This window comes from Pithys albifrons, chromosome 3 (assembly GCF_047495875.1).
Source record: "Pithys albifrons albifrons isolate INPA30051 chromosome 3, PitAlb_v1, whole genome shotgun sequence".
Taxonomy (NCBI): domain Eukaryota; kingdom Metazoa; phylum Chordata; class Aves; order Passeriformes; family Thamnophilidae; genus Pithys; species Pithys albifrons.
The window spans coordinates 44397865-44424724 of record NC_092460.1 but is presented as its reverse complement, the minus strand read 5'-3'; the positions used below and the strand labels follow the sequence as shown (position 1 = coordinate 44424724).

The 26860-nt window shown below is 44.4% G+C and overlaps 1 protein-coding gene across 2 annotated transcripts in view; it reads right to left on the bottom strand.

Annotated features, from left to right (window-relative positions):
• Nucleotides 1–26860, bottom strand: part of SCUBE1 (signal peptide, CUB domain and EGF like domain containing 1) — a 157246-nt gene that overhangs the window by 25442 nt on the left and 104944 nt on the right. For both annotated transcript variants that reach the window (XM_071551543.1, XM_071551545.1), the window contains 3 exons: nt 20982–21104; nt 3003–3119; nt 1609–1731 (listed from right to left, as the gene is read on the bottom strand). In XM_071551543.1, coding sequence (XP_071407644.1) covers nt 1609–1731; nt 3003–3119; nt 20982–21104 — 363 coding nt within the window. The remainder of the gene's footprint in view (nt 1–1608; nt 1732–3002; nt 3120–20981; nt 21105–26860) is intronic.

The window sequence follows — 26860 nt, the reverse complement described above, 5'->3', positions numbered from 1 at the left end:
CTGATGTTCACATCTCAAATATAGGAATAATCACCCTCCACTTATCACCCTCTGAAGGTCTTTTATGTTGCTTTGTCGAGGTCTTTAAAGGAACTATTTCTTTGGGCTGAGGAGACAACAAAGCAAAAAGTGCCATTACTGAGCAAAAGAGGGTTTTGTTACTGCAAATGTCTCCAAATCACAGCATTAAGGATCACTGAATATAATTCTCCTGCTTTTTATTGTGCTTTCGTGACAATGTAGGATGTAGTTTCCTCTCAACTCCTTCGGTAATAAAGGCAGGTGATCAACAGGGAGATGACACTCACTTTAAGCCTCATTAAAGTACTCAAATACAACAGCTGTGTGTGTCAAGAGAAGGGTGTTCTATTTTCCATCTTCCAACAAATAATGAGCAGAAATTTACAGCAAGGAGAATATTTTCAGTGGGAAATGGGAAGAGCACTCTTTGTAGGCTGAGAGGGAACACAGCACAAAACTTCTGTGCTCTAACTTTATTCCACACCCCCAACAATTTTAGTCCCTGCTGTTAATTTACAAATTCCTTCCCAGAGGAATAACTGGCCTGATGGGTAACTAAAAGACAGAGTTAACTATTTCTCACTGTTAAAATGCTTAGCTCTGTATATAACAGGGATGGTAATACATTAAAGGTAAGCAATGCACAGTTCCCTGTGAGATCCCTCCCCTCTTGTTCTGCCTTGCTCCCAGTTGGGTATTTGGCATCAGCCCCAAAGGTATCAATGAGAAGTTATTTGTGGTTAAACAAACAAAACCAAAACAAAAAAATCAAACAAACCCCTCAGAACCAAAATTTGGCTAAGAATACCCTAAGGTACTCCATTCCCATTAAAAACGTAAAACTGGAATGAAGCCCTCAGAGAAAATACTTGGAATGGCTGTAGCCATGGCCAGGAGCTGCTGTGCTTCAAGGAAGAACCCAGAAAAAAAGTCATCTCTTTAAAGGATACAGAATTCACATCTGCCATGAAGCAGCACTGACCAAGTGCCAGAATTTTGGGGGTCTCAGCAGTTCTGCTCATTTCAACACAGCCTGTGTCAGTACTTCATATTAAGCAGGATACCTTTGGAGTTCCCTTGGAGAATTGAGGTTGGTGCTGTGAACGTGGCTGTTAACCTGAATACCATTTCTACATGTAAAGAGGTGAATATTTTCAGTATTCTAAATTAGTCTTGGAGGAAAATACGAGTTACAGCTGACAGTATAGAGACAGACAGACAGATAGATAGACGGATGTATGTATGTATGTATGTATGTATGTATGTATGGATAGATAGATAGATAGATAGATAGATAGATAGATAGATAGATAGATAGATAGATAGATGACTAAGTACAAAAGTATAAAAAAATACTACTAATACTGCTTAGATTTCTGTGAATGGACTTGTAAACTTAAAAAAATTACACATTCTCTAATTGCCCTGCAATTTTATCCTAGCCCATGGACTCCCATAGGCTCAGGTGTTATCTGAGTTTATAACATTAATTTGGGGCATGATTTAAATGCAGCATCTCTCAGACAAAGCCATGGGCTCTCCCACCCTCCTGGGGAAGAGGAGCATCAGTGAGGCTCCCACACTCACCAACACAGTCCTTTTTATTCCAGTGCAGTTTCTTCCCAGGGGGGCAGACACACTCGTAGCTCCCCATGGTATTGAGACACCCATAGTCACAGCTCCCATTGCTGAAGCTGCATTCATCAATATCTGAAAGCAGAATTGGAGTTGCAAAGAGTGTTAACCATATGGACACTGCACTGAGAACTATATGCATAAGGAAACCTATTCCTACTGTAACTTTTATATTTGAGTCTCTATAAAGGTGTGTAAAGGCAGGCAATATTCATCCCTAACATCTTCAGTACCTATTGCAAGTGTTTGTCCTTAGACAAATGTTTAGCTCCTACTCTCTCCAGGATTTATTCATATGATACCATTTACTTGCCTGGAGCAGTTACACTGAAATTCTTGGATGTACTCACAGATACAAAACATGCTCCAAAGTCTCTGCAGCATCTGCACAATGATGCACATTGCATTACACAGAAAAATGTCAAAGGCAGAAACATCTGTGAGATTAGGTCACTTCTGCCAAAGAGGGAGATAAATTCTCCACAGTGATTCCCAGAGTTTGCTCTTAGGATGCAGTGGAAAGAGGGAATGATGTATTCAATAGAGACCCAGCAGCTGAAGTGGAGTTTAGACTTCTTGGATAATAACAAAAGGTAAAAGCTTGCAAGAAGGCAAAGAAACTACTGTACACATCATCACGGATATTCCACATAAAATCTTACCACTTTCGGCACATCAGAAAAGTGTCTAGCCAATGTGAGATGTATCCTTTTTAAGTCTATTCAATCAGCATTTATAGACTGGTGCCAACGAGGTCAGTCTCTCCACTCCTCCCCTCCCACCATCAGGTGTTAATCACACCCAGGCTGTGGCTTCAATCCCCACATGGATCATTCCCTTAAGAGTTGGACTCCATGATCCCTGTGGGTCCCTTCCAGCTTAGGCTGTGGCTCTGAACCAAGGTGGACACAAATGTATTAGCCCAGTCTTCCCCTGGCGTCTTGGGACACTTGGTGGGAGCATTTCCCAGGGCAGCTGCTGGAACCCAGGATTTCTGATGGAAGGTTTCAGCCTGTGTGATTAAGGCAGAATCCAAAAAACAGGAACTACAGCTATGAAAGACAGAAAGGCAACAAGCATGTTTCTAGGCAATGTTATGACTTCTGGGTCAGAGTTAGGACTTCGAGAGAAGGTCCCGGGGTCAGCAGTTCCAAAACATGACAAGGGAAAGGCACAGAAAAAACCTTTCCTGATTCATGGCCAGCTCATGCTATTTTAGCTCTATTTTACCTTTACTGCTTTATCATCTTCAGTCCTAAAACTTTGCTCTAAAAGGATGTTTGGCTCAGTAAAGAGACGAAAAACAGAAAGCAGAACACACAGAAAGCAGAACTCAGACTCCAAACCTCCACAGTGTGTCAGTCCATACAAGGTGTAGCCTTTGTGGCAGAGGCACTCGAAGCTCCCAGGGTAGTTGATGCAGGTGTGGTCACAGGTCCTCTCAAAGGAACACTCATCTATATCTGAATTAACACAAAAAGCAGCAAGAAATTCAGCCTACAGTGAAATATTCAGTTCATAATTTCTTACTGAGAAAGGAACAAGTAAAATCGGAATAAAACCATTCATCCAGTGCTTTGTAAATACTTGGAGAGAGGAAAGATAATGTGAGACAAACCTACAAGACTGTTCTGTACGTTCACCATTAGATGGCAGCCTTTAACTTCTGATCACACTGACCCGGCAGGGCTGCGGAGAATTAAAGTTTTGGGGGTTAGTGGCACGATGGGAAAAAGTTGGGGGTTGAATCAAGTCCTTCCCTCTTTCACTGACCATTCCAATGACATCTTGGCCACCAGGAAAGGGAGTTGCTCCCGGATTTCTGTACAGACTGCACAGATTTCTGGGCTACAACAGCTACAGAGGGTTATGTGACAGAGTAGACTCACTGAAAATGGTTACATTAAAGGTACCTTAAACAGCAATTGTGCAGAATTAACAATTCTGAGTTAATTTTATCCTTAAACAATTGAGTTTAAAAAAAAATTCAGTGATTCATTTTTCTGTGCACAGGTCAGAGAAATTAATACAATGGCATTACTTGAGAGTGGGAGTTTGAACAAATCTCCTTCCTCCAGTGTTCCTGAGATATAAACGAATGGAGCAGTATTCCTGTAACACTTTGCACACTTTCTAGAGTTACTTATTAAGAACATAACCTGAGCAACACCACTGCAATATGTAACTTGGACTTTCATACTGCACATGCTTGGAAAGCTGTGGGTGATCATAAAAACCAGAAAACTCACCATACTTAAGGCTTTGCTACCCAATTCCTACATCCAAGTATTATTTACATAGTTTTGATGTTTAATGAAACATTCCAGGTCTCATCCTGCTACTATAAATGCAAACACCCAACTTCAAGAACTATAAAATTGAGATTTTCTGTACATGTACACAAATCCCAAATCTGTGTGAGAGTTTAGGCACAAGTTTAGAATGTAGTAAAAAGCTCTGTTTTTTTAATCTCCAATTTTAAATGTTTCAAAACATTCTCACGAAAAATAATTCACAATGTGGGAAGGAACTGTTCAAGCAACTCCATAACACTAAATAAAATAAACATGATGAACCAAATCTGTGCTACCCAGTTTTATGTGCACACCACAATCACTTGCTATAATCAAGTCACAAAAATGACAACTGAGAATTTCTCCTTCTTACATCCATTTAATTTTTAATGCATTTTCCTATGGCTTTAAAATACCATTATTTCAGTTCTGAAAGTAATTTCTTTTTAAGGTTTCCTTTATAGTCTTGGAAATATGCAGGTTTTGAATACACATAAATGGCAAACTGTTTCAGTTTCCTCTAAATAAATACACAAAGTGAAATCATTGGGGAACGAACACTGCAGTTATAGTTTGAAGGGATTTTTAATGCCTAAGCAGCCAAATCATACATCATGGTTTCCTTCATGTGTAACCTCAGGAAAGCTACAAAAGCAGCTCATTTTCTGGCCTCTGACTTACCTTGGAAGGCTCATTTTCACCAACAATTTCATATTTTTCAATAGTGATCTTACCCTGTCCTACTTCAGTCAGTGGGGCTCAGGAGCTGCTTTCACACAGAGCTCTGTGTGTTGCTGCCTGTTATGGCTTAGCCCACATTTTAATTCTCATTAAGAAGGATGCAAACCCCTCTGCCCAACAACATGAGCAGTCACCTGCCTGCCAGCAACAGGTACTCATGGACAAATGCATTCCTATTACAAGGATAGCTATTAAAAGTGTTTTTCCCCTTATTAAAAGCTTTCCCCCCTGTTAAAAGCTTTTTCCCTCACCTCTGCTGGGTCTTGCTCTGACTGATGGAGCCTGGGGAGCTCCACTGAGACTTCCCTTGCTGGACCCTCCTGGCTGGGCAGTGCCCGAGGCTTCCAGCTCCCTGCGGAGCCCTTTGCACAATCCCCAGTTCCCTGAGGAATTCAGCACTTGGCATAGAAAGAGCAGAAATAGCACCCCCTGCCCCTCCCTGTGAGGCACCAGTGTGGTGATACAGGATGCTGAAAGACCTTTTTTCTTGTTTTGTTTTGTTTTTCTTTTCCTTTCTAACCTCTGCAGTCTGTGCCCTGGGGGCTGTTACACCCTGGCTCCCAGTTTGGAGTGGCCCTCACTCCTCTGTGCTGCTCCATCTCCAGCCTGGAAGGATGTGCTGATTTCCCATCACCCGCCTGATCCCTCTGCTGGTCACAGCAGCTCTGGGTTTGATCATTCACTCAAGAGTGCACTCCATGGTCCTTGGGGGTCCCTTCCAACCCAGAATATTCTATATATCTATGATATACATGAAGCCAGGAATGGTACCTTCACAGTCCCTGCTTACCACAACTGGAAACAAGCGTAGGGATCTGATTCCTGCCTCGTTTGTACAAACAACATCATAAAATCTGGGAGCCTCATCTACACAAGCCAAAAAAGTCACCAAAGCAGAGATGTGGCAGGTTACAGCTACAGCCCTGAGAACAGACAATTTATCATCCAGTTTTCTAGTCAACTCACCCTCCTCTCTCCCCCCTCAACAAATATTTTTGTATTATCTTGCTCTGAATTTCCCCCCTCCCACACACCAGAATAAACACTGATAAATTAACTTTCTGGGTTAGTAACAATTCAAAGTTATTTAAGTTAACTGTTTTAACACAAAAAGTCAAAATGTTGTGCTTTCAAGGAACTGTGGTGGGAAACTTGCACTTGAGGTTGAAGTCTGTGTTCTATTTTAAGCTGAATTTGGCATCAGTTCACAAATAGCCCAAGCTGTCTCAGAGCATTTCCGATTTGCTAATGCATTTATATGACATCAAGTCAGAAATTCCTGTCACACTCAGCCCAGCAGGTGAATTCACACTACATTCCCCCTGCACAGGCCAAAGCAGCATGTTCAGAGATGCCCTCATTGCTGTTTGAGGCTCACAGGGACTATGGGGGTAAATTCACTGCTGGAAGCACAGGATTAGTTTCCTGCCAGCTTTTTTTGTTAGGATTACCAATGGTACCTATAAAATCTAAGACAGGGACCCCCCTATTTCCCAGCAGGTGAAATGCCAAATGCAGGGGTGGAGCAGGTGACCTCCAAAGGTCCCCTCCAAGCTGCCCCACTGCTCATGGGCACAGGGGCAGCCCCAGACCTCCCTCTGTGCTGACACCTCTCCTTCCAGCCCTCCTTCCAGCCCATTTCCACGACACCAGGGCATCAAGCTCAGACTGAATTAAGTCCAGCACCTCCTCCAGCAACCCACATTCTCACCTCCAAAGAGAACAGGGGAAGCACTCCTTGATTTTTGCACAGAAGGGACTGTTCCATGGTTTAATAAAAGAGCAGGATTTCCCTGGGTTTCTGAAGCAAGCAATTTTGGCAGCAGTGGCCATGCTTGATAATATTAGTTTGGCCAAGTTCCTTTACTTCAAGTCAGCATTTGGATTTTATTGTTGGTTTTTCAATTATACTCAGCTTTTTTTTTTCTTTTTAAGTTCATGCTTTCACATGTTAAACGATCCCATAATGACCTTTATTTTTCTTGACTGTACAGTTTGTAAGTGGGTGTCAGACTGTCAGTACTGGAAAGGCAAGTCCTCTATCTCCAGAAGGGAGCTCCCACATATCAAATTTCTCTCAAGTTTCCTCACACAGCTGTGCCTCAAAGGTGACCTGAGGGAGCAGGGAATAAAGCAGATTGTTTTCCATGCTCATTCAAGCCCCTTCCCTTTCCACTGGTGCTGGCCCTGCAGTCCCAGTGACAGTGGCACCAGTTGAAAGGCTCCTTTCTGTGCTCTCTTCCCAGTCCTCTATTCCTGATTGTCATTGCTTTCTTTGTCGCTTTAAAATTAATTTCAGAGTAATTAAAACAAACCAACGATCAGGAAATGAAAGCACAATAAGGGGCATTTCCAAAAAGCAGTGTCATTACAGGCAGCTCAACACCCACCACGTACAGGTGAGGAAAATAATGGAAAATCTGGCAATAAAGTGCTGGAAAACAGTGCTGGATTTAGAGATGTTTTAGAACTCCAGAGTGAGGCAGGAACAGACAGAATGTACATGTGCAAACCTCACTTGCTCAGAGGTGTGATTTGGGAGTTGTGGTTACAGAACTGAACAAGTGAATGCTCAGCTCACCCAATTTCACATTGAAAATCGACTGCAGAAATCAGGATTGTTCCCTCTCCTCCTTCCTTGATGTAATTTTGCTCGTTAAAGTTAAGAATAATTGTTTTGAGAAAAGTAATGGTCATCTCACAGCTTTTCTCTGAGACATACATTAAATAACTAGGTCCATTAATGGAACTGGGAGCCTCCTTCCAAAACACATGACTGAGTAAGAGCTTGGTTTGCTGCTTGGAGTATTTTTCATGAAAATAAATGTGGCAAAGAGAGATCACAGTTTTTTGATGGTGCCATTTGTGCTACAGAGAACAAGACAGGAGGGACTCCAAGGCAATCAATAGAAGCTACAACAGGGATTTGTGACAGAGAGCAGACTGTAATGATATATTTGATTTGTGTGACACGTATTGTATTTGATTTATCTGTGTTTGGCGAGGCAAGACTCGAAGCGTGCACGACATCACTGCATATATGCAAATAAATACATTTAAATATACTACTTCAAATAGAAATAAAATAGAAAGTGAATGCTTTTTACTTGCAAATGGAACGTACAACACAAAGAAAAGGAAATACCTGTCTCCACCAGCAACTCCTTGACCAGCAGAAGTGCCTCAGGACACCCTGAGTGCTGGTGGATCAGTCCAAAATGGTCACGATATCTCAAGTCCTGAGTCCATGCACTCCCAGTACATAGTTCTGCTCTGTCCATCTCACACAGCCGTGGTTTATTTTTAACCCCCAGTCCAATGTGGCCTCATCTGTACCCCAGGTCATGCACACAAGCCAGACTCAAGGGCAGCCAGAACATTCCGTGTTCACCTTCCTCAGCTTCCAGGCTATCGGCTCCTCTGCGAAACAGAGCCCTTCTTGTTCTCATTCATTAGGCACACACACAGAAACTCTAAGGAAGTGTTACGTGATGTTTTTAAAATAAACACTAATGCTTTTTGTATGTATTTTGGCTGAAGGTTATATTCTGTCCTCTCCCCCCAGCTCCACTTTCTGCAGGGAGCTGATACCACCCATGCAATACTGTTCCCTTCCAGCCCAGCCTGATTTCCAGTAGGATTGGACAGACAGCAGGGAAACCACATATCTTAATCTGAGGGCTTGCTGCCCCACAGGGAGCTGTGATCCGGGCTCTGTTCTGGGCTGAGCTCAGTGCTGGGCCCAGCATTGCTTGGCCATGTGATGGGGTTTCCACCGCAGCTCGCACTGTTTGATCCGCAGTGACTTCCCCTGTTCACAGTCTGTAAAAATGCATCCTCCTTCTCTCTAATGCACAGCCAGACCCGAGCAGAAGGAATGGCTTGGAGCTCATGTTTCAGAGTCTGCAATAATAACACCCATGAAAGAGAAGCATGGAAAGAAGGAGTAATGTACAAATCCACTTCATTGCTTTCCCACCGAGTGCTTCTGGAGCGGCCCAACACAAAGGGGAAAAAAAGAAAAGCCATAACCCCAAGCCTTTCAAAGAAATTGGAAACCCACACCCATTTAGGCTTCCCACTGCATTACTGACTTGCAATCAAGTCAACCTGTTGCTCAGACTTAATTGTTAATAACATACTAATGACTTGCAGAAAAAAAAACAAGATCTGGCATAAATTGCTCTGCTTTTAATGTGAATTTAAGTGCCTAAGCAGCAAAGTCTCATCCTGTATTTCAGAAATTTAAGTGGGAAACTGTCCATTAAGACTAACATTGACTTGGACCAGAGCACTTATTTGTTTAAGAACTTTATTGCTCACAGTTAACTATGTGATTAGTGCAGACCAAACGTAACACACTAATCAGGGACTGAAAGACTTCTGAAGGAAATTGATTCTGCTTGCAAGGAAATGTGCTTTTTATAGAGATGATTTGTTAGAAAGCAAAGAGGTAGTAAAACAAATAAATGTGTATAAACAGCCAGAGCAGCCTGCAGAATATACCTGAGACAGAGGCAATAAATAATCAGGAACATGTGATTTATTATGCCAGCATAATAGGGAGATATTTCAAGGATTTCTCCTTCTTCTGTGTGTTCTCACACTTTTGCTGCATGTCCAAAATTGAGTAACACCTTCCAAGACATAATGTAGACACTGGAGGTTTATTTGGACAGACTGAGGGCATTTGATGCCCACAGGATGACCACACTCACTGAGTTTGACCCCTGCACCTCAGCAGCCTCCAGCACTTTGCATGGTGACCTCCCAAAGCATCCCTGCCCCAGAAGGTACTGTCTGGATGTTTCCCTGGACTGATCCCTTAGTCATTCCCATCAGTTTCATTTTTAGGAGTTTGAAATGGGTGTGCTCCTTTTTAATTGCTCAGTTTTGCAGAGGATGAGTAATTTCTCTTAAAAAAGTGTCATGCACACCTGAGCCCTTCAGGAATCAGCAGGTACCTCTTGACAGATTTCTTATTTTCTCACCCAAGGAAGCAACAACCCCAGTAAAGCATTTCCCTGGATGCCCCTATTGATTTCTATCAGTTCCCCTCAACCCAAACCACGCTGCTCTTTCCCTGGCTGCAGGAACTGCAGCAGCCAGACCCTTCTTTGATGCTGAGCACCAAGGGCACAGGTCTTCACCCAGCAAACCCATCAGAGCAACTCCCTTCCCACTGTTTACCCAGGAGTTACAGCCTTTGGGAAGAGCAGGACAGGACACTTGGGAGAGCCTTTAAAGGCAAATGGCAGCTTGTCTTCTTTATCTCTGCTATCAGAGCTTATCAGACCAGCTGCACTCTGTGTGAACCACTGTGCTATCTCCAGGGCTTGAAAACAGGAGGAAAGCAGGTTAAAAAATGGGACTGGGCAATAAAATTGTAGGCCTGAATTGTTTGCTGCCTCTCCAGAGTCAATACAGTCTTTTCTTTAGGAACTCTTCCAAGGGAGCTTTATGTGATCTCATGTACCAACAAATTAATTTTCCCCTCTCTCTTCATTCCCCCCCTCCAGATTCCATACTGGGGGTTCATTTGACTGTAGTTGGTGGGATTTGGCCCAAGGCTTTTTTACATTTCTATAGTGAAATACATTCTCATTATCACCACCATTATTATTACATTATTATTTCTCTGCTGGTGGGTGGATTCCTGATATTTTTCCCTGCAGCAACATGAGAGACTCCACCACCTACTCTATTTTTGTAGGCAGCACCAAACTAAAAACCAGAGTAATGCTGAAGGATTACCTGATAAATGCAATTTGGCAGATAATTTCTTCACCCTCTGTACATCACCTTTGCACCAGACACCCTCAGCCTGGGAATTCACATACTCCAAGAAAAGAAACTCCAGGGATCCCCCACTGCTGTCAGAGAGGGAAATGGGGAGAAAGGGCAGAGGAACCTTCAGCCAAAGGATTCTCCCCAGAGGGTTTGCAGAGACTCACCAGCCACCAGAGACAGCTCTGCAGAGACTACCGAACAGAGGAGTTAAAGAAAGAAAGGGATTTTCTTTTCCAAGTGAGAAAGTTTGCCTTGTCTCTCATGGAACAAAACCCTACTAATAACTAGACACTATAGTATAAAATTAGTAAGTGTGCCCAAGGTCACAGCCACAAAGTGAGCCAAGGGAGGTGTTCTATAAAGGTGTTAGGAAGGGAGGATTTCAAATTGCTACTGGTTCTCTCTGCTGAGCATATCACAGTTTTTAACCTCACCATAAGCTCAGGGCAGTTCCCTCATCTTATTTCTTCTCCTTACTGTTACCTGTGTGAATTACAATTTTTAAAGAGATTTCTATAGGATTTTAAAAATAAATAAAAATGCACTATAGGGATCTAAACCTGAGTAAAGCACCATCATCTTCTAAATACAACCAAAGCTAATAGTATAAAACATGCCTAAGGACACTGAACAGAACAGTTCATTTTTATGATCTATTACTTTTAAAATCAATACAAAATGAGTTAAGCTAAGCACTTTGTCAGATCCTGAGAGCTATAAAATCTACCCACTGTGGGATCAGGAAGGGATGGAACTGCCTGGTGAAAGGCCAAAGAAAGTCCAAGTACATTTGCAACTTTTCAGTGGTGGCAAATCAGGGAAAGGTCAACAGAGCTGTGATGAATGAGCCTGACTTAGAACTGCCTCTGAATGCTTAGCCTGAAGAATAGAACTGCAGCTACAGCCCGTGTTTGGGATGGGACCAGCACCCCCAGAGCATCTCTGGCACTGAATGTTCCCTTCAGTGCTTCCTCACACTTTCTACAGACTGCCTTTGACATAACATCATTTATGGTATGGAAATAAAGATGCTCCTGAGGCAACCTGCTTGTGTGGGTATTTCTATATGGGACACCTGGGCACCATCACCCACAGCAGCCAAGCTTTGAGCACTGACCCTGCTGTGACAGCAGGGCAAGGGGAGAGACGGTGACAAGAAAGGCAAGAGGCTGTTTCTGTGTGATGAACACCTGGAAACTGGAGACAGGAGCTGTGCTTATGCTCAGCCTCCCCAGACACTGCCCCTGCTCACCCGGCCCAGCCCTTCCCACCCCTCTGCTGGGCTCAGGTTCCTCAGGAACCCCCAGCAAGAGGCAAGTGCCTCTGGCTCCTGTTACGCTTAGACTCTCACCATTGTTTTGCCAGGACAATCTAAAATGCAATTAAATACTTTTCCCAACGTTTTTAAAAGAAAACAAAGCACCTCCATCAAAACACTGCCAAGATTTTATAAGCAGGCATGTATCATTTTCCAATACCAATCCTTTCCCAAGGCAAGGCAAGCTGCGTTACCTACTGCTATTATAGTAATAAACTGTGCTGCTACTCCAAGGGCTTGGGGCAGGAGAAGCCACATATCAAGAGAAGTGCATTAAAAGGAACTTGAGGCACATTAAAAGAAACTTTATTTGTATTCCTACAAACATAAACACGTTTACTAGTCTGCCTCTGCTCAAGCCACTCACTATTTACACAGCAGCTCTGTAAGAGCAGCTTAACAGCCTGATGAGACAACACAATAAGGGCTTTACTCTCTCTGCATCAAGGAAGGAATATTCCCTCTACACCCAGCACACATTTGGGGTTTAGCCACATTTCTGTTCTCTTTGCTGAGGTGTTTGTCTCCAGCAACCCTCAGCAGGAGCTGCTAGTGAGAGTTCTTGAAGGAACAGGGGACTGGTCTGGGTGAAAACGTGCCTGGTGTTATTTGATGGTGCTGAAAGAGCAAGTACAACAACACAGTTTCAGCTTTCAGCTGAGAACCAGTGCAGCCCTTCCCTTCACCTCCCGGGGACCTCACTGGGAATTCCCTGCTCTCTCCTCTTGCTGAAGTCAGTGCCCACTGAACATGCACAGAATTGCTGTCCTTTGCTTCAGAAGCTTGCTTAGAAACTCAGCCCAGAAATTCTGGTCTCTGCAGAGCCACGAAGGGCAGGGAACCCTAAAACACCAACACTGCTTTGCAAAATGCACCAAAAAACCTCCACCCAGCAAAACCCCAGAGGACACTCCCCCATTTCAGTGGCTCTTAATACCTGAGCTTAGATTTTTGGTTCTATCTCATCTGTCCTGAGTAAGGACTCATCTCTGAGCTGCCAAAACAAAGACCAGCAGTTTGTAGAGTGGCTGCTGGAGGAGAATCACACCCCTTTGATTCAATGGGTTAGGCTTTTATTCTTATTAGAACAAAATAAACACATCAGGGCACTTTTAAAAGGCTCAGGAGTGTAGATGTAAGCACAGGAAAATTAATATTAGGGACAGAGTAGTCATTTTATTGCCATTCTGCATAGCACCAAGGGTAAAGGCTATCTCCCCTTGATCAATGTGATTATATACATACATGGAGTCTTTCTGTGATTCCCTTTAAAAACAATCCCTATTGAATTACAGCTTTCAGCCTTATTTATCAACAGATTATTGTTTGTGGAAGAATGCTACCTTCCTGCTTCAACCATTCCAAGGCTGACTCACATCCTGGTAATTCATTAATACATAACTTGATTCCAGCCCATTAAAGTAATTTCAGCACTATACACATCATAAATCCTACAACATCAACTGAAAACTGTATCTCAAATTCTCTTTCTAAACACTAATGGAACGTTTTCCTTGGCTTCCCACACACATCAACAAGGAGAGGGGGCCAGGCAGAGCTGGAAAAGCAATCTGATAGCAGTGTACTTTTATACAGTTTAATAGTGTAAGAGCTACTGCAATGAATGAGACCTGAGGTCAAACTAATCTTCTGTCTTACTTCCAACAGGAGCCCATGTCAGAAGCTTCATGGGAAAATACAAGTGGAATAATCTGTCCCATCTCACATCAGATCTCATCCCATTAGAAAATTGATTTAAAGCCTAGATTGTGAGGTTTAATCTCCCTTCCAAGGAGCAGCAAGAGAAGAGCATTCCCCTCCAACTCCTGAGAACACTGTGCTGTGCTGCAGAGGGGAGAGCTGAGGGGGGATGGATTTGTTTTCATGTCTCAGCAGACTTAATTGCTACAACCAACACGGCAGATACCATCGCTTGGCAAACAAACTTGTACTGGCTGGAGCTGCTTTTCCTTCATGCCTGGGGCATTTATTGTTTCTGGGTATGATCCTGCAACCCTTTTTTTCTCACAGAGGCAGAAAAATGCACCACTCTTCACAGTCTCACTGACACCCAGTGCAACAGAGGGGATTGAGCACAGTATTCGTTTCCCTGACAGTGTAACATGTTGCTTCCCAGAGGAGTATTTCTGACTCTGATGCAAGGTGCAATATGCTGCTTGTCAGAAGCAAGATATTTCTTCAAGGCTCAGTGGCACAGAAAGCCTTAGAGAAAATCTGCATAGTGAATGAACATCCCCAGTGACAGGGAAAGTTTTTTCTGTGAGCCACTCTGACTGCCACCAGCAGCTCCCAGTACCTCCTCCAGCACAGCCCTGCCCCTCACTGGTTCCTGAGCTACAGTGATGACTGAACCAGCCCTGCTGTTTATTCACCAGGAGTCCACATGATTAAATACACAGAGCCAGACTCAGCTGGGCTGGGTGACAATCAGCCTCTATCAAGTCCATGTATTTGATATGTTGAGCACACCTATCTGGTCACAGAGTCACAGACTGTGCTGAGCTGGAAGGAACTCACAAGGACCATCAGTCCAGCACTCAGCCCTGCCCAGGCCCATCCCCAGAGCATCATCCAAACACTCCTGGAGCTCTGGCAGCCTCGGGGCTGTGCCCACTGCCCTGGGGAGCCTGGTCAGTGCCCACCACCCTCTGGGGGAAGAGCCTTTCCCTGAGATCCAACCTGACCCTGCCCTGGCACAGCTCCAGCCATTCCCTGGGTGCTGTCCCTGCCCTGTCACAGCTCCAGCCATTCCCTGGGTGCTGTCCCTGCCCTGGCACAGCTCCAGCCATTCCCTGGGTGCTGTCCCTGCCCTGGCACAGCTCCAGCCATTCCCTGGGGGCTGTCCCTGCCCTGGCACAGCTCCAGCCATTCCCTAGGTGCTGACCCTGCACTGGCACAGCTCCAGCTGTTCCCTGGGTGCTGTCCCTGCCCTGGCACAGCTCCAGCCGTTCCCTGAGTGCTGTCCCTGCCCTGACACAGCTCCAGCCATTCCCTGGGTGCTGTCCCTGCCCTGACACAGCTCCAGCCATTCCCTGAGTGCTATCCCTGCCCTGACACAGCTCCAGCCATTCCCTGGGTGCTGTGGATAACTGTGAGTAAATCAAGGCAAAATCCCTCTCCTTCGAGTGTATCACACAATGAGGGTTAATAGGGGAATGGCTTGAGCCTTTCCACTCCTCTCTCTCATTAATCCCCACACACTACCCTTCTCCCCAACAGAAGTGAGAGCAACATGAAGTCCTGAGGATTTTTTCTGACTACTCAAGATCTCAAACTCACAGCAAATGTACATGCAAACCCAGGCAAGAGTCAGTGAGGGGCCTTGTAAGCCTGTTTGCTCCTCACTCCAGGCAGCAAACGTGCTCTCTGGGATCTACTTCCCTCTCAAGGACAAGGCAGCAGCAGCCTCGTGGCTTTCTAATGCTCTCCGCCCTCTGGAGTTCAGTTCTGACTATGAAGGTGACAACCTTAGTGAAAGACCTGTGTGGGTTCAGCTAAAAATATATTTTAAATATTAAGACAAAACCTCCCACAAGGCAGTAAAACTTCTGCTGGTGCCTATTTGATCTAACTGGGCATCTGCATATTATTGCCACTCCAGAAAGAAAAGGAAGGCTAAATAATGTCATTTTTATTGAATATTTGCTCTTTTTTAAATGTATTTCATGGAAGGAGAGAAGGAAAGAGAGGGGGCAGACCAACAATGAAACTTTCCAACACTTTTCACTGGAAAGCTGCCCAAGATGTTGATGCACTGAATCTGGGAGGGTCTGTCCTGCTATTCCAAGGAAGTGCCTCAGCATTTTAAAGCTGAATACTCCTGTCCTTGGTTTTCAGGGTGCAATGAGAGATGGAGAGGGGCAGATGCTGCAGCCCTGACCCCTGTGCAGGTTTTGTTATCTCAGAGGGGTGACTGTCCCACACAGATCAATGCCAAGGGCGGGTTCTTTCCCTGAGACCTCCCCCAGTTGTGTGACTGGGACAAGACCAGTTGCTCCACATGGTCCAGTGTGAGTGGCAGGTCACTGTAATGGAGCCCAAGGCTGCAAACCTCTTTGGCCCTTCTTTTATTGTTTAACTTGGTCACTCAAAGATGTCTGGTGATTCTGTGCTGCCAGTGTGGATGTCCTGACTTATTTGGGATTAAAGTGGTCCTGTGCATCCATATTTATCATCAATGGTTCCATACAGAAGAGCATAGTGAGATCTTTGTAGCTAATCTTTATGGGGCTTCTTCAGGCCAAAAATAATTCCCACAAACACTTTCTATCTGTCCTTCCCTGCAGGATTAATCCCTCATTTCATACCCATTTTCAAAATGATGACACCAAGCTGGGAGAATCAAATCTTACCCTTGGAAGGCTAATAGTGCATATTCCATACAAATAAATGAAAAGAGGGTGTTCTGGCACTGTTTCAAGGCCAGGCCTGCAGGATCCTTGGATCATACACAATCAGTGTGTTTTTCAAGGTGCCATCTTTCCTTCTCTGCCATTCTGGAATGAAAGCAAGCTTCTCTTGACCATTATGCATTGGGAGCCCTGTGAAAAGCATCCCTTACTAACACATCAATCACAGAGTCAGCCAGGTCTACTCACATCAAATTCCCTGGAATTAAGAGCTATTTGGCAGCAGAAAATGGTCACTCTCTCATTGAACAGTATTATTTTAGGATTGCATGGATTAAATTTCTGCAGTAGTTTAACACAGGAGGCCTGAGGTTGGGTTTGAATATCATTTCAAACAAAAAGCAAGTACAAATATCAAGCATGACAGTGTGTATGTTCACACCTGTCTCTTGTAATGAGAGAGAAAAACACTTCCATCAGCAGGACTTGGCCTTCTATTGGTGGCTTTGTTAAAAGCAAACTGTGCCCACGGGAAATCACCAGAGGGGAAACTCAATATCCCCGGAGCAAGGGGGCAAAGGCTGTTTGGGATTTCCTGCTGTATCAACATCCATCCCTGAGCTGGCTCTGGGCAGACACCAGCACTGCCCACAGCAGAGCACAAGCCCCTCTGGCCCAGTGCCTACAGGAGCCCACTGGTGGGAGGGTTAACAGTCACCAACAGCCAGACAGGCAATACCTCAGAGCAAATGCAATGCTGTCTTCTGTGGGCCTAAAGGAGCCCCCAGGAATGCCAGGCAGGTATTCCAGAGGTGCTGCTGCCCAGTGGACAGTCACCTGCTGGTACTGCAGTGGCTGTATCAGTTCAGAGGGCAGGTGACAAGGCTACCTGAGCACACCTCATGATGTCTGAACACCATCTCTGTGAGATCCTGCAATCCCCAAGGCCCCATCTGAGCTTCTCTGGAAGTTGTAGGAGGACTGGAATGGTGCAAATGCCTTGAACTGCCCCCTGCAAAAGTTTAAATTCCTCAGTGTAGGAGGATTACTCTTATTTTGGACAGAGGTGGTGAGAGGCAGAGGATGAGTGTGGGTTTAGCAGACCAAGGGTTACATGTTGAGTGCTGGATATTCCCACTTTTGTCCTCAAGGTAATACAACTTTCTATCTCTACCACTCCCTGGAGAAATTTATGACAAATGTATGTGCTGTCTCTCTTTGTCTTGTTTTGCATAAAGCAATTCCTAGAGCAGGAAGATAAAATTATTTCTGATAGGATTTCACACATTTTTCTGGGTGCTTAATGAAGCTTGAACTTGAGTGGAGCAGGGAGGCAGCTTATTGTTGATCTTTTTTAAAGATCACTGCACAACAAACAGAACTGAATAAGCAATTAACTGGCTTTAAAACTCATACTGGCTGAGTATTAAGGTAATTATGTCTGAGCTGACACACTCACTGCAGCAAGTCCTGCCTGTTTGCTTGTTGCTGATGTCATTCTAAAACCGATCTGAGTTGTTGTCCTCCTATTAATTACCACAAAGGTTACGAAAACAAGTTCTCCTTGCTATAAATACAGCTATGCTATTTTTATTCCATGCTCGAAGGAGATGCAGACCTCTTTTGCTGGGTTTACACAAGCAGGTCCAACTGTTTCTTCCTGCATCCAAAAATTCACAATCCCTCAGGCTTCAGGGATCAATTAAAATAAAACACAGGAGATGAGCTTGGTATTGTCACACAGTGATTTCATTGTCAAAGGAGGAAAAAAAAATCTATTTTTAAGTGTGCCTGAAAAAAGAGACTCTGAGAAAGCAGCCTCAGCCTCCACACTAAACACTGGCAGGGCAGTGTGGGGTAGAAATAAGTTCCTTTTAAATGGCTGGAATGCTGGGAGGGGAGAGGAAGGGACACCCACCCACCCCCCCCTCCCGATTATCCTGGTGTCACAAGGAGCCACAGCGTGAGAACCTCCCCAGGAGTCAGCTGGGACTGACTGACAATGGTTTGCTTTTGCAGCCAGGGCTAAAAACGGTTCAGCTGCACACACAGACATGCACAACATTTTAAGGCCCTTTGCAGAGGCTGCTTGCACAAGCTATCCACGTGCATGGGGCAGAATTCCTGAAAAATCAATCAATTTTCCTATCAGGATGTGAGCACAAGAGGAAAAATACCTTGAAATGGGCAAATTCACAAAGAACTGGAGGTTTATTCCTCAGGCATTGCCATGTGTGATCTGGCTGTATTTGGCTTCACCCTTCCTGCCTAAAAACTGAGAGAGAAGTGCTCTCCCCTTCCCAAGGGGGATGAAAGTGTGTGAGGCACTTGGTGTGGTGGGTGGGGGCTCTGCAAACAGCCAGCACAAAGTCTCAGCCTGACACAATTTCTCTGGAATCCCCCGGTCAGCCCTGAGGTCCACACTGAAAGGACATCAAGGAAATCAGGGGAGGTGGGACAACTTCAGGATTCCACAGGGATACGACGGAGCTTTTTTTACATGTAAAACTGTCATGTGCTGAGGTTAATGATCACACAAATAACGACCTGCAGCAACAGCTTATTTGTAATCACCAACAGCCTGAAAAATGGTGCTACCATGAGCTGTACCTCTGTGGCTTGGCTCTTCACTGATTCCTTCCTGTGAGTAACACATGGATAATCTTGTCAGGAGTTCTGCAGGGTGTGAAAGGGAAGCCTTCCAGCTGTTTCCACGGGCACTTTGCCCAAGGTCAGCCGACTCTGTGCCCTGCTCCCAACTGGAAGCACATTTGGGGATGAACACCTTGGACACCAGGGAGAGCACCTGAACTAAGCAGGGCCCAGCCCCAAACAAGGCACACTCCTAGGGTCCTGAGTGTTTTGTAAACATGTTGATGAGTAACTGAAAGAAATCTTTATTTAAGGAAAAAAAATAAAAGCCAGAGGAGAAAGGCAATGTAGACAGAAAGACCATAAATCACAGAAACTCTATTATGAGTCAAAACAACAGATGCAACATGAACAACAGCATCTTTTATAAACACAAAGCAGACTTTTCTATTTCAGGCACTGGAAAGGCTAAAATGCCTAAAATAAATTTCCCAAATCTCTCAATTATGTTCTATGGTGGGTGTTAACCAGCTGTCAGAAAAAACAAACCTGTGGATGATTTATACTCCAAAAGAGTCACTAACTCCAAAGTAGCTTTTTCTGTCAGACCTGAAATCCATAACCATAACCACTTCCACTCACCATGTTCTTTTTGCAGCAGCAGAAGCCAAACACAGCTGATTCACACATCACTGAGTTCTTCCTCTGTATTCACTCTCCTTCTCTCTTTATTAGCACGGACTACATGGCTGACCAATTAGCACCTCCAGCACCAGGCGGGAACTGCATTTACATTTACAGATCCTCATTATTGTGATAGAAACCTGATTATTTTCAGGGAGCTTCCAAAGCCTATTACTAAGACTTTGCATAATGAACAAATCAATTTTGCACCAGTTCTTGCCCAATTTTTGAGTTTTTCCCTGGTGTCATTGCAATTAGTTCAGTGGTGAAACCTCTGACTGATACCACAGTGAGAGCATGTCATGACATATGGAATTCATGAACCACGAGGTGTTCCCAATCATCTCCAAACACATCATGAAGGGTATGTTGCTTTTTAGCATTTTGTCCCTGTTTTTAGCAGGTAAATCAAAACCTGAGCACTTACCCCTGTCTGGCATCATCCTACAATGTTATTTCTGCCTAACCATGAGGCACCAGCCACTGCTCTCAGCTCTTCCCACCCTGTCCAGCTTCAAACCAACCTTTCCCTGACTCCTTTGTGTCTAATCCCACAGTCAGGAAGGATGGAGAAGGCTTCCCAGATGGTGGATGGAAGCACCAAGGAAAAGCAATGGAAATATTTTTGAATGACATATATATATTCAAACCTTGAGTTCTCTTTTGTGGATGAACAAATGCTAAAATATTTCATGCTCTTTTGGACTTCTACAAGTTCAAAAGCCAGCAAATAACCATGTATTAATGAAATGGCAATTTCTGCACAAAATCTTGAGTGCATCCTCCTTCCCCTTCTCTGTTGATGCTCATCTTTACAGCCTTTTCCAGGAGTCCTTTAAAGACTAAAGCCACAGAGCTCAAATGCTTCAAGCATCATTCCTCCAAAGGCACATGGAAATACTTATGCACTTACTCATACAATACACAACATCAACTCATACAATACACAACACAACCTGTTAACCCTCAAGTAACAAATCACGACACACACAACAAATGACACAAACCACATTTCATCTCAATTCCCACTCAACACCATCATTATCCCTCCACAAACAGTTTCTGTCAGGCAAACGTAAGCTCACAAATTAAACCCTTCTTTTTTTTGTCAGTTTAAACCTTGGAAATGCTCCATTCCAGTTAGTTACTCTGAACAACTCTGGTCTAAGTAAGACAAGCCTCTGTCCCACTAAGATCATAGCAAATTAGAGGATTTGAACATAAAGCTCTTTGCCTGAGGCTATTCCACCACTGCCACTTGGATTTTCACACTTCAGCAGGACACTGGCATCCATAATAGTGAAAACACTGAAACATGACATTTCCAATAACCTCCTAACCCACCTCAGAGAATGGAAATCTCACAGGTCTTTACTAACCCTACTTCCCATGACAGTGTGATTAAAACTTGCAGTACAAATGACTTAATTACAAAAACAAAACAACAAACAAATGAAGAAACCCTCCCAAAACCCAAACAAACCCACTGGAATCAACATTCTCATTGCAGAAAGAGTGGAATAAATGAAGCCTTACCTTGGCAGGTCCTTTCATCTGTAAGCAGTTTGTAGCCTTTCTGGCAGCTGCACTCGAAGCTGCCCACGGTGTTGCGGCAGAAGTGGTCACAGCCCCCGTTGTTCACCAGGCACTCATCGATGTCTGAGGGGAGGAACAGCAAACACTCAGCTCAGCAGCTCAGGCAGCAGAGGGGAACTCACTCAGACCCCCCGGGGGCTGCTGGCTCTCTTAGGAGGCAGGTTGGGGAGAGGCATCCCATCCCAAATCTGTCTCACAAGAGAGACATGAGCTGAGTTGTTCAGGAGACAGAGTATCTCCCCATGGCTGGAATCAACACAAGGCTCAAGCTGAGGTGCTCTGATGCTCAGAAGCATTCAGGGAAGCTCCTCTGTAGGCGCAGGTCTGCCTGACACAAGTTGTTAGGAGACAGAGTATCTCCCCAGAGCTGGAACCAACACAAGGCCCAAACTGAGGTGTTCTGATGGTCAGGAGAACTCAGGGAAGCTCCGCTGCAGCTGCAGGTCTGCCTGACACAAGACCTCAACCTTTGCCTTGCACAGGAACTATCAAAAGCCAAGAACACAGGGAAAACTGGAATTATAACAAACACGAAGTAAAAGGTATTTGAATTCTCAAAACCCACTTCTATTATGCCTACATAAACAAATGTAAGGACACACTTTTTCAGAATTAGCATTATGTGCTAGTTTGACTATTATTCAGTGACACAACACCCATTTCCATGTGTCTAACTTTTCTCTCTTGGTATAACAAAAGAGCAACTAACTGTGAGAGCATGTGAAATGTTGCCTCTTCAGTTGTTCTGAAGGCAGAGCTCCTATTGCCTTCATTTGAAAGCCATATATACATATATATTAAATATATATATGTATATATAGAACAGGATCAGTGGCTCTTACTTTAAATAATGACTATGAAGTGCACTGATGACCTTGCTAAGGCCTCTGTTCTGAATGTCATTCTGGTGATTCTACTTCCTGCATCTTTTAACTTCTCCCAAAGGTGCAGAAGAACTGGAATGACCAGTCCCTTTTCCAACCCATAAGAGGTTGTGCAGTAAGTATTTAATAAGCCACAAAACCTCATTTGAAATACAGGGCATCTTTCCATCCTCCCCCAACTATAAAACCATGGCTCTGTATTTATTTGAAAAAGTACTGTTGCTTTTTATCAAGAGGAGAAGTGTGCCAAAAAAGGGCTGTTGTGAATGCATACAGTGAAGAAGTGACATGACATCAAGCCTTGCCTGCTCAGTCCTGGAAGTGAAAACAAGATGTGGAGAGGGATGTTTCCTATTGAAAAGCCTCTTGCTGCAAAACTTTGAAATTTTGAGGCAACAGCTGCTCAGCTAAAAAGCAAATCTTGCAAAATGCAAATCCAGATGCCAAAAGATCTAATATATGGAGATGGACATTTAACCAAACCAGCATGATGATGGTGAATGCAGTGTTTTAAAAATTACCTGAATTTGGGAGGATTCCTAGTGGAAGCCATTCATTAATTTTTGGAAACACGTGATTACCAACATGGGAGAGTGGCGTGGCTCTTACCACATTTCTGCATGTGAATGAAGAGGAGTGAGGTGGTAAATCTGACAATTCCAGCCACTTTGTGTAAAGAGCTGCCCACACATTGTCAGAAACATGCTCAGGATAAGCAAAAACAATGTGTATTGTTATAAAGGTTTTCTTATGAGTTGCATTTGTGGCAGAGAGATGGGAAACGTGCTCTGGGAGCCTCTGAACTAACACTGCAGCTTATTGCTTTGGGCTCTGGCTCTGCAGAGGAGTGGCTTTTGCTTCCAATGGTATTAAAGGGTGAGTGCAAACTGCAGGCAGCACGGTGGGGTATCACACACTGAGGGCTTTGCTCAGAGCCAGCTCCAGATCTCTCTCCATGGCTCAGGGACAAAGCTCTCCAAGTGACCTGCAATCAGCAGTTGCGTTTGCTGGCTATGCTCCTCCAGTCTGGGGGATTTGGCCAGCCAGGAACAGCCAACCTGACACTTCTGCAAAGAACACACTGAGGGTCCCTCCACATCATCCCACGAGACTGGAGGCAGCACCCCCTTGTTTTCAGCTGTGACACCTGCACAGCTCAAGAGCAGCAGTGGCAACACAAACCTTTCTGGCCCAGTTCCTGCAGGCTGGCATTGTCAGCTGGAGGAGTGGTTCCTCCCAGCTCCAGCATGTGCACCTTGGCATTGTGACATGATGGATGGCACAGGAGGGGCTGTCCCTTTGGCACAGCCCAGGTGTACCCAACCAGAGTTCAGCCTGCCTTGACAGAGCTGTTGGACAAATGGCCTTGTGGATTAAAATGACTAATATGTCATGCATCATACACACACAGAGCAGCCATCCATCATGAAGAAGGTATCTCTTACCCAGGATAAAAAAAACATGACCCCTGGGCTGCTCTGCTGCCTGAGAGTGCTGGAAGCAGGAATTACTTCAGCCTGTCAAACGTCACTCTGCAGTAACAATTGATGTTTGAAAGGATGGCCCCTGGATTTCACGTGTTAAGTTCCAAATTCCAGGCTCACTAACTTTCTCTTCAGGGTCTCTGCAGGCCATAGGGGACAAAAGTGAAACCCTGTTGGCATCAGGGGGTGGATTTGAGGCTGCTCATGACTGTAACTCCACTGACAATGCAGCATATCAGTTTTACACCAGCAACTCTTTGGAGTAATTCAGAACCAGGACCTGGATAAAACCTGTGAGAGTCCACAGGAAAGGAAAGTATTTACACATTTCTTCTAACTGGAAAACATGACATGACCTTTTGAAACTTGCACCATCCAAACAGAATAGAGGTCAAAACTGTTAGCTGCAAAAACATTCTGAATAACATAAACAGTGCCAATGTCTCTGCTTTCACTGTATTTCTTTCCACGACCATAGCCAGATTGACAAGGCATGTAAAAATTATTTCACTCCATGGAGAGCAGTGCATTGCTGCTTTTCTCTTGGAGGGGAGCAGTATCATGTCTAACTGGTTCACAGGAACTGCACCACATCTGTATCCCCACTATTTTTCTTTCCACAGCTATAAATAATTGCTGTTATGGGCCATGTGAAAATAAACGACTCCTCTGCGTGAGAAGGTGAGGCCCCATTTATCTTTAAACTCACTGGTCCCCAACTTTGTCAAGTGCCTCTTTGAACTTCACAGAAAGCTTGTCTGCCTGTCCTGGAGGGAAAAACCACAGGGGAAACCCACTGTGGGATCTCTATCAGCTTTGACATGATTGAGTCAAATATCCCCACACTATTACTGGGACTCTGGAGGAGTCATAACCCTGGAGTGTCCCAACACAGTTCTCCAGCAGCTGCTGTTCAAGGGATCCTGCAGGTTGCAGAAGGAAGGCTCCACCTTTCCACAGTGCTCTGCTCCCCTCCATCCTCAGGAATGCAAAGGTACAAAAGGAACAGTATTTCTCCACGGGGGTTGCACATAAAATGCACATAAAACACCCCAATGTCATTGATGGGACACTGTGCAGGTCATTTCAGATTGGGAGGTTTGATGGGATTTCTGTGCATTGGCAACAAAGTCCCAAAGGATTTTCCCCAAAGAGAGCCAATACTGTTAACTTATACCTTTCTCACACAAGCTGTTGATCTGCTACAGATACCAACCAATGCAGCGAGCACAAATGTCCCTGTTCTTCTGGACAGCCAATTGCAGCAGAAAGGAGGGGGCAATCATTTTAGAAGGATGAACAAACAAAATATTTCTGAAGTAACTGATGATCCTCAAGTTTTCTGAGTATCTCAAAATCTGAGGCAGTGGAATCAGCTTTAAATAAAACTTTTCAGCTTTAAATAAAGGCACAGAAACTCAGATGCTCTGTGGTAAGTTGCACAGTCACAATTTAACACAGGCAGACAGACCATTATTTCCCTTCTCATGACCTTATGAAGATTAATGGGAATGGCTGCCCCTTTTCCACTTACACCTTTCCAAGCTCTGCTCAGTGTAATTCATATCTGGAAGGACCTGGTTCTGATCAGGGTGCATTTCTGCCCTTGAGTGTGCTCATAAACTCCCAGGGATCTGCCCTGCTGCACACAAGCCCGGGAGCAAATTAAAAAGCAGGGATTTGAGGTGACTGAGAACTTTCACATAAGCTGCTTAGAGGCAACTGAAAGGGTCATCAACATGCAATCTGCACTGAGCTGCTGAACAATGATGGCTATGGAGATTCCCAAAGCCTCATCCCAGGCGGAAGTGAGGCTTCTCCTTTCAATGGCTGGACAAATATTTGAACTGATTGTGTCTGTCTAATCCTTTGCAGCTTTAAAATGCTACCCTAGCTCCAGGAAAATAATACACTCCCACATCAGCCTGAAACAATTACAGAAACTTCACAGCCTTCTTGTTTTTAATGACAGCCAGCATGTTAGGATTAATAATGCTGGTTTCAGTATACAGGGGACATCAGTGTATTTCCTGCTGGTTGTTCTTACTCCCTGATTTCACAATTTCCCTTTGCTTTTCCTTCCTTCCCTTCTCTCATGCTTTCACCAATCACCACTGTCCCCTAAACCTGTACCTGGTGTTGCCTTGTTGACACAGATATCAGTTCCCTGATGCACACAGAGCTCAAAGCACTTCATGAAGCAGCCACAAACTCTTTAACCCTGTGTCAGAGGTGGGAAACAGAGGAACAGCAAACCAAACTAACCCACGCACACCTGACTCCAGGCCCAGTGCATGATAGAGATGTTGTTCTACATGCTGATCTGCCTCACAAACACTGCAGAGCCACAATGCTCAGACTGCAATTAGTTTGATATTTGTCTGCCCCTTGGCAGTAAAACTGGAAATGCATTAAGTCAGGATTCACATCAGCCATCAGGCTGCACTTGGAATACTCACAATATTCTGTAGCATCTTAAATAATGCAGGCCAGGGAGACCTTATAAAGGTGGAGAGAGAACTTCATGTCCTCAGCCTCTCTGCATGCAGTGCCACTGTGGGAAAGTCCAAGCCAAAACAGAACATGGAGTTTGCTGTTCCCTCCAGAAAACATCAGGCCAGCTGTTGTGAATTTACAGGAGGTTAGTCCTAGCTTTACAATGGGTTTATCCAGCACTTGGGACAAAGTGTAGCACTTCTGCTTTACTGCACCTGTACAGTGGGATATTGGTGATTATCACTTGGTATTTTCTGGACCAGTACTTTAAAACTGACTATTGTCATGAATAAAACATTATGAATTAAAAGTCATTTGCTGTCAAAATTTTTTAGACAAATTACATTTGTTTTTAGCTTTTGGTCTGGGCTTCTGAATGGTTTGATGCAACAGCTGGCAGTGCTTTGCCCTTGGAAGGCTTTTTGGATCCTTACTTTGGGCAGTCCAATTGCTGTCCCACCATTCATGGCCTCCAGAATGCTCTGCATGTTCCAGGGAGGAGTAATTCTATTTATGTAGTGTCTTCTGCTTGAGGATTTCACAGGCCAGCAGCTCACTACCCTCTAAACCTACACACCACTTCTGCAGGAGAGAGATTTAATTAACTCCTCTTTAACAAGAGGCAGGTAGGGGAGTGTGTGACTGCCCTGCATCTGACAGCTGCAAAATGAACCCAGGCAGACCCTGCAGCGCCTCCAGTTTGGGTTCTGCACTGCACCACCATCCTCATTCCCCCTCCCACAGTGCTAATTAACTGTAATGTATGATAATCATTACCGAACTGAAGTTCCACTAAGTAGCAAATGAAGATTCTCTGTTTAATTAGCTTTATGGCTAGGCTGTGGGGCAAGGCATTTTCCTAACTAACAGGATTAAATCTAGACTGGGCAGGCAGGACTGAGTGTAATTAAACCGTAATCTCCCTTCTCCTGCAAGGAGGCTGCCCCCAAAGCTT